The sequence below is a fragment of the Phyllobates terribilis genome, unplaced genomic scaffold (assembly GCF_046119375.1).
Source record: "Phyllobates terribilis strain yellow unplaced genomic scaffold, ASM4611937v1 Scaffold_5__5_contigs__length_657084704, whole genome shotgun sequence".
Lineage (NCBI taxonomy): Eukaryota > Metazoa > Chordata > Amphibia > Anura > Dendrobatidae > Phyllobates > Phyllobates terribilis.
Window position 1 is genome coordinate 84,057,065 of NW_027362765.1, and position 9,147 is coordinate 84,066,211.

Consider the following 9,147-nt stretch of genomic DNA (forward strand, 5'->3'; position numbering starts at 1 on the left):
AGTATAACAATAATAATCTTTTTATTTATGTAGCACCAGCATATTCCACAGTGCTTTACAATTCAGACAATTTACAGACACTGTCCCCATTGGGGCTCACAATCTAGATTCCCTACATCTAGATCTTTGGAATGTGGGAGGAAACCGGAGGAAACCCAGGCAAACAAGGGGAGAACATACAAACTCCTTGCAGATGTTGTCCTTGGTGGGATTTGAACCCAGGACTCTGGCGCTGTAAGGCTGCAGTTGTAACCACTGAGCCACCGTGAGTATGATTAACCCTATTTTCTCCAGGAGCATTGTTTTGACTCAAGTGGATTGTCCTAGGACTGTTGGTCTCAGAAATAATTTGATGTGGATGGTCAGATTTGTACTTCTCTGAACCAAAGTAAAATTCAGTATATATCAAAGTTTTTGAGAAGTGAAGACTTTCAGGTGAACATAGAGTTAATAGAGGCATTGGAATGACGTGTTCAAGAGCATACAAGCTAGGATCGCCTCACCAAGATTACCATCCTCTTTTGCAATGGCGTTTGCAGCTCTGAAAGACGAGCTAACTTGCTCCATCTGCTTAAACATCTACACAGATCCAGTATTGCTGAGATGTGGACACAACTTCTGCCGGGTCTGCATTGATCGAGTGGTGGAATCACAGGAGGCTTCTGAAGTTTATAGCTGTCCTGACTGCAGAGGAGAACTTCTGGAGCATACTGCATTGCAGAGCAACCTAAAGCTACGTAATATAGTGGAATATTTCCATTCTACTCAACCAATGGTACCAGAAACTGAGATATTCTGCTCTAGCTGTATAGACGCCCCTGTGCCCGCTGTTATATGCTGCCTGCATTGTGAGGTTTCACTCTGTGAAAACCACCTGAGAATTCACAGCAAGTCCCAAGAACATGTCTTGATGGAGCCTTGTAGCTCCCTAAGGATGAAGAAGTGTCCCGCTCACCAGAAGACCCTCACATATTATTGCTGTGATGAAAATGTTTGTATCTGTCTTTCGTGTTTGCTGAATGGAGAACATAGAGAACACCAGGTGATCGATATAAATGAAGCATTTAGGAAGAAAATGGACAAACTGAGAAGTGTAATAACAAAAGGAGCTTTGATGAGGGTGGACGTTGATGAAAAAATTCAAAATCTTCAGACGCACAATCAAGACAGGACTGCAAAATCAGCAAATTTAACAGAGTTTGTTAATGTGACGTTTAAGGAAATTAATAGACAGTTGGAGGTTGTAGCAAACAGAGTCCTGGGCGAGATTGCAAGACGCGAAGAGCAGACGTCACTTTCAATCTCCGATCTGAACGCCCAACTGGACAGAAAAAGGTCTGAACTTTCCAGGAAGATACGTCACATGGATACACTGTGTAACTTTGCCGATCAACTAAATCTCTTACAGGACAAAAAAACTTATGTAAATTACTTCTCCGACCTTGAGATGATGGACATATGCGAGAGAGTTGATAAAATCACCAATGCTGGAGAGAACTTCGATAAGGGTTGGGTCTTAAAGATGGTAGACATGGGTTTGTCTGAAATTATGGATGGTGTTGGCCAGATAAAAGATTTCCCAACCAACAAGGCTACTGAGATATTATTAGACGTTAACTCTGCTTCCAACAACATATGTGTGTCTGGAGACCTGAGAACAGTATCTTGTTCAGAAGTAGACCAGAACCGTCCGGAAACACCTGAAAGATTTGAAGATGCCAAAGTATTAAGTACCAGGAGTTTTACATCAGGTCAACATTACTGGGATATGGATACTTGCAAGTCAGGGGGATGGAGAGTTGGTGTAGCTTATGCCAGTGTGGAAAGGAGAGGGCCTCTAGCTTTCATTGGGAAGAATATGAAGTCTTTGGGTCTACGCAGGTTTGGCGACAACTACTTTATAAGATATAAGGATAAAGAAATCAAGATAAAGCACAAGATTGTGTGTGAAAAAATCAGAATAGATCTTGATTATGATACTGGGAATTTATCATTTTATGAGCTGAGTGACCCCATCAGTCATATACACACCAGCACTATTGCCTTCACGCAGCCCCTTCATGCTGTGTTTGCCATTTATGATAATGGGTGGGTCAGATTAAGAAACTAAGGGTGAATCCCAATAATATTCATGAGCAAGGGCAATAGTAACTGGTAATTTTTCACACATTACTCCATTTTATTTTATGGGGTAAATGCATTTACTAATATATATATCTGCCTTTATACACCATTAGAGTTACAAAAATAAATCATTCCTTCCCTGCTTGTTCATTGTCTGTATATGTTTTTCTCTGGTGATTTGCATTCTTGGGGATGTCTTTTTTTTTGCAAGTTGAAAATTCCAAGAAGTTTCAGGGTTGAATATTTTTTTTTTTACAGCGATTCTCTCGTTTTACTGGTGGATTAACTCTTTCTATACCTTGTACCTGAAAGGAGGACATGTCAATTTTACGTACCGCAGTGAAATGGTGAGAGACGCCTGAAACATTACAACTCTTGCTACCTACATCAGATAACGCATCTTCTACTCTCTAAAAGGTCCAGTCAGGCACCCGACATTGCGGACGGCAAGTGATGTACACAACAAATGTAGAATTACAACTCCTACATTGGTACTGGGTTAGGGGGTTTTAGTGTATGAATCAAATACAGTAGTTATGCATAACACAAAAACAGGTGCATATTTTATGACCACATCTGTATTTCCCCCCAAGTGGAATCCAAGCAACTGTTTGTTTTTTTACCACTATTGCTGAACATACTGAGAGGCAGAATATTCTCAAGCGCAGGTGCTTGACGAGAGATAAATGTAATCCCCCAATGTAACATTTTAAATAAATTGGGGGCCGGTTACAATGTAATGTAATTTATTAATTAACTACTATAATACTGTCCCTATGTACAAGAATAAAACTACTATAATACTGCTCCTATGTATAATAATATGACTTCTATAATACTGCTCCTATGTACAAAAATATAACTACTATAATACTGCTCCTATGTACAAGAATATAACTACTATAATACTGCCCCTATATACAAGAATATAACTACTATAATACTGCTCCTATGTATAATATGACTTCTATAATACTGCCCCCTATGTACAAGAATATAACTACTATAATACTGCCCCTATGTACAAAAATATAACTACTATAATACTGCCCCCATGTACAAGAATATAACTACTATAATACTGCCCCTATGTATAAGAATATGACTTCTATAATACTGCCCCTATGTACAAGAATATGACTTCTATAATACTGCCCCTATGTACAAGAATATGACTTCTATAATACTGCCCCTATGTACAAGAATATGACTTCTATAATACTGCCCCTATGTACAAGAATATGACTTCTATAATACTGCCCCTATGTACAAGAATATGACTTCTATAATACTGCCCCTATGTACAAGAACATAACTACTATAATACTGCCCTTATGTACAAAAATATAACTACTATAATACTGCCCCCATGTACAAGAATATAACTACTATAATACTGCTTCTATGTACAAGAATATAACTACTATAATACTGCCCCCTATGTACAAGAATATAACTACTATAATACTGCCCCTATATACAAGAATATAACTACTATAATACTGCTCCTATGTAGAATATGACTTCTATAATACTGCCCCCTATGTACAAGAATATAACTACTATAATACTGCCCCTATGTACAAAAATATAACTACTATAATACTGCCCCCATGTACAAGAATATAACTACTATAATACTGCCCCTATGTATAAGAATATGACTTCTATAATACTGCCCATATGTACAAGAATATGACTTCTATAATACTGCCCCTATGTACAAGAATATGACTTCTATAATACTGCCCCTATGTACAAGAATATGACTTCTATAATACTGCCCCTATGTACAAGAACATAACTACTATAATACTGTCCTTATGTACAAGAATATAACTACTATAATACTCCACCTATGTAGAAGAATATAGCTACTATAATACTGCTCCTATGTACAAGAATATAACTACTATAATACTGCCCCCTATGTACAAGAATATAACTACTATAATACTGCCCCTATGTACACGAATATGACTTATATAATACTACCTTTAATGAAGAAAAATAAAGATGTGAACCAAATGGCCTTTGAAATATTGCATGTCTAGATGTGACAAAATCTAATGTTAATGAATTGTGGGTTATAATGGCGGCACTGCGAGAATAGGTGGAAAGGCTGAGAGGCTAAAATTAATATATTAACCCTTAACATAGAAGCCTGTTTTCACCTTCCTGAAAAGGCCAAATCTTTAAAATCTAACATGTTTCACTTTGTGGTAATAACTCTGGAACGCCTCACCAAATCCCAGCGATTGTGAGAATGTTTTTTTCGTGACACATTGTACTTCATGGTAGTGATTAATTTAGTTCGATATGATTTGTGTTTAATAATGAATAAAATTGAAAATTTGATGAAAATTTGCAATTTTCAAACTTTTAATTTTTATACCCTTAAAACAGATATAGTCATACCACTCAAAATAATAAGTAACAATTTCCACATGTCTACTTTACATCAGAATTATTTTTGAAACCTATTTTGTTAGTGACCACTTCCCATTTGAAGTGACTTTTAGGGGCCTATATGTCAGAAAAGGTATAAAATTGACCCAAATTCTAAAAACTGCACCCTATAAGGTATTCAAAAATACATTTAGGAAGTTTGTAAACCCTTCAGGTGCTTCACAGTAATTAAAGCAAAAAATTAAAAATTTGTTATTTTCCACAAAAATGTTACTTTAGCCCCAAATTTTTCATTTTCACAAGAATAACAGGAGAAACATGAACCCCACAATTTGTTGTGCAATTTTTCTTGACTACAATGATACTTCATATGTAGTTGGAAACTACTGTTCGAGCACACAGCCAAGCTCCAAGGTAGAAGCGTCCTTTTGAAGCGCAGACTTCGCTGGAATGGTTTGCAGGCACCATGTCACATTTACAGAGCCCCTCAGCAGAAAGCCCCCATTAGTGGCCCAGGTTGGAATTGATCTAGGGGTGAATTTTACTAGCATTTTAACAATTTCCATATGCTACCTTGTAAATTCAGAGTACATCAGGGTGACATATGTAAGTTGTGCAGAATACACCAAACGGTGCACTATCCCGTGTGTGAATGCATTTAGTAATCCACTAATGTGTGGTACACTTTAAAACATTCCTTCATGCAGAGGCCAGGCTTTTCGGGGCAGGTGTGGCAATGCGACGTGGTGTCCTTTTCTTATTCCTCTTTTGTAACACACTTTGCACTTTTTTGTGACCTGCCTCTCCTTGCAGTTTGGAGAACCTTACTAAGGAAATGTTGCCCTGGTACAATACGGGCAACTTCAGTTCTCAAAGTACTGGCCTCCCCACACTTCCTGACTTCCAAATATTAGGGCCTTGATGACTACCTCCTGAAACTGAAGAAAGGTACCGGTCTTGCCTGCACATCGCGAAAGAACGTTAGCATTATACAGTGCCAGCTCTACGATGGCCACATATTTGTACCACATGTCTGTTTCCATAAGGCACTGTAGGGCTGGAGGACTTGATCAGAAAGATTGACTCCCCCCATGTTCTTATTATACCCCAGGACACAGTCTGGTTTAGGGCTCTGTAGCACCCTCACCACTGTACAAGGCAGCATAGTGGTGAGGGTGCTGCCATTTCCAGGAATTATGGTAAAAATAAGGAAAACCCTTCTTGTCCTTATACTTGACCACCAGCAGGTTGTTGCTCCACTGGGCTGTGCTCTTACCATTTCAGCATTTGCCTAATTAGCGACTTAAGGAGGCCTCTCTGGAATCTCCACAAAGTATTGCATGCAAATAAGGACTAGAAGAGTGGGAGTCTGGTTTAGAATTTATCCACATCAGTGGGTGCACCAAATCCCACTCCCTCCCATGACAGTGGGGCAATCAGGGGGTTCAATCCAGGTGTCACTTTTCATAAACCTTAAATTTGTGGGTGCACTCGCACAGTTTATACATTTTGATTCCATACATTTCCCTCTTACTGAGCAGGTATTGTTGGGTTAGGGACTCTTGGACGCAGATGTCCGTTTGGGGGGATGTACACCTCAGCAAATTTGTTACTGAAGTGATCAATGACCGGCCTAACTTTAAATAGTTGGTTAAAGTCATCTTTGGGTGGACACTGTACATTATTATTGTAATGCAACTTGAGAATGGTCTCAAAGCATGTCTGGGTCATAGCTATGTGGAATATAGGAGTGTTATATTCAATTTGCAGAACCTCCTTTATAGCTTCAGCTTGTGCTGTGATTGGTGCTGATTAGCAGAACCAATCAACATGATGATGAAGGGCTATCCGGGTTATGCCCTTGATGTTTTCTCACCATGACAAAAAGCTTAAATACTTTAGAAAGGCCCAAAAAATATCAACTGGAATATGGCCAAACGGTCAGGTTCATGGCCAATCCAAAATACAGTTGACTTGTCACAGACAGATTTATGCAAATTCTTTAATGTACATGACAGATTGTTGCTGTATGCACCATCGATTACCGTAATGGATATGCTGTATACCAGTGTCCCTATATTAGTTATCACTGTACTAAGTACATTAATTTAATTAATACACTATACGAAGAAACCTATTGGGACACACGTCTGAATCACTAAATTTGAGTTTTTCATTCAGGTGTATAACATCCAGCTCCAATTTATTCCCGGTATATAACATCCGGCCCTCGCCGTGCTGTCTGCTTTTACTAACATGTGACAGAACGGCCGGTGGTGCGGAGCTCACGGATACCAGTGCGGCCCTTTAATAGGAGCCATCGGACTAACAAGTCAGTTCATGACATTTCTTCTTCCTAAATCATGTGATGGGATATTACTGAGAAGTGGGAGGAGCCACAGCAACTCAGCCACGAAATGGAGACTCCGTAACATTACAAAGCAGGGTCACAGAGTTCAGAGGGCAAAAAAGTCACCTATGCCCTGCAGACTCCATAACTGCAGAGTCCAAACCTCCTCTGGTGTAACATGAGAGCAAACACTGCGCCCCCACCAGGAGCTTCATGGCCATGCAGCTGCATGCAGTCGTACATCACCAAGCACAATACCGAGCATCAGATGGAGTGGTGTAAAGCCACCACCACTGGACTCTGGAGGAAACGTGTTCTGTGTAATGATGGATCACACTTCTCTATCTGGCGTCTGATGGACAAGTCTGGGTTTGGTGAATGCCTGGTGAACGTTACCCGCCTGACTGCATTGTGCCTGCTGTACAGTTGGGTGGAGGAAGATAATGCAATCGGCTAGTTTGTCAGGGTCGGCGTAGGCCTCTTAGTTCCAGTGATGGGAAATCTTAATACTTCAGCACAAGATATTGTGGACAATTGGAGCTTCCAGCTTTGTGGGAACAGTTTGGAGAAGGCCCTTTTCTGTTAACCATGATTGTGCCCAGTGCACAAGCCCCATACAGACATGGAGGGAGAGTTTGGTGGAAGAACATGACCGGCCTCACAGAGCTTGGACCTCAACCCCATCCCATTCAACACCTTTAGGATGAACTAAAAATGGAGATTGTGAGCCTGGCTTCTCCCCAACATCAGTGTCTGACCTCACAAGGGGGGGACCAATACCATATTAATGTCTATAGGTTCAGAATGAAAGGTCAGAATAGCTCCTATAGTGTACTGTGGAGGTGTCCTGCTACTTTCATCTATAGTGTATCTGAGAAGACATGTCACACAAGTACAACACAATTAAAATGTATATAGAAGTTTAGTTTATTTCTCTCAACTACTGTCATGGATATGGCAGGTCAGCATAGGAAATGCCTTACTGACTGTGGGGTGTGTTGGTATGTAAATTGTGTCTACAGGGCTTCAGTGATTGGCTGTTCGGCTGATGTAATAATATGGAGGTTCACCTTTATAAATCCTTTCCTATGAGGGTTCTTTTCTCCCTGATTGCAGTGGAACAAGGAGACCCACCCTCCCGCCCCCTATGTTTATTGTATACTGTTTTATGCACTACTCTTTTATATACATTTAAAAAAAAATACATATATGTATGATCTGGAAATTGTATTGTTTACATGAAAGTCACAGCTGTGATTAAGGACCAGGATGGTTTGAAAGGTATGGAGTTCCACGCCCGCGGTATCCCGGCTAAGGGCGTTCTACGCATGGTACCAAAGTACGAGTTTTTATAAGGTTATAATGTTGGAATAAAAGCTGTGGCCAAACACCACCCATCAAAGGTTGAACTTGTGTCATTACAGTTATTTATGAGAACCCCTGTTGGTAAAGATCTATTAAGTTTGTTGCATCCCCACAGTCTTCTACGTCTAGAATTATTCTACAAAGTCACTTTTCAAATACATTATATCTACTTAACAAGGGCAATGTGATGTGTGGGTGGTGACTATATACCGTAACTGATGCTGTGTTTCTGACCATGCCCCAGAAGAAGCTTTGGGCAGCAAAACCCAGGGTTGAGCTGATCAGGATGCTACTAAACTTAAAACCTTGAAAGCCTTTTTTTTGTATTATTCCTTTGAGAATTAAATCCTTTTTAAACTTTACATTACTGGATGGTTTACTCTTTTACACTTTGTTCATTTAACAGAATAGAACACAGGGAGAGGCGGTGGATAAGAACATGGTTTGCTGCATGAGCCAGAGGAACACACACACCTGCTGGGAGGAAAGTTGAAAAAGGACCCCGGCAAACTCCCGAGAACCACTTCTCATGTATATGGGGAATATTTTATATATACACCATTGTTAGAACAGCATAATATCTTAGCGGTGCTTTTTTTCATTTTTTTAAAAATAAAATAAAAAAAAAACTTCAGAGCTGCACTCACTATTCTGCTGATGAAATCACTGTGTACATATATTATCATTACATTACTGATCCCTAGTTACTAGGCATTAGGGTTCGCTCACATTAGAGTATACAGTAAATCTGACAAGTGCAATGTGAGAAAAATTCGCATTGCACTTTGACCAATGTTATTCAATGAGTCGGTTCTGATCTGCATGTTTTTCCTCAGCTGTAATCCGGCTGAGGGAAAAATAAATAAATTGCAGCATGCTGTAAGTGGCCGTGTATATCA

General features: G+C 39.6%; 1 protein-coding gene across 1 annotated transcript; it reads left to right on the forward strand.

Annotated features, from left to right (window-relative positions):
* The first annotated feature begins 489 nt into the window (after positions 1-489).
* LOC141270888 (E3 ubiquitin-protein ligase TRIM39-like) lies at positions 490-2,189 on the forward strand. The gene has a single exon (XM_073680985.1). It carries the CDS (start codon positions 527-529, stop codon positions 2,108-2,110), a length of 1,584 nt encoding a protein of 527 aa, XP_073537086.1. The 5' UTR covers positions 490-526; the 3' UTR covers positions 2,111-2,189.
* The last annotated feature ends 6,958 nt before the right edge of the window (positions 2,190-9,147 follow it).

Bases quoted from the DNA above. Each gene is read 5' to 3' on its own strand.
- LOC141270888 (XM_073680985.1), top strand. From the start codon at position 527: ATGGCGTTTGCAGCTCTGAAAGACGAGCTAACTTGCTCCATCTGCTTA.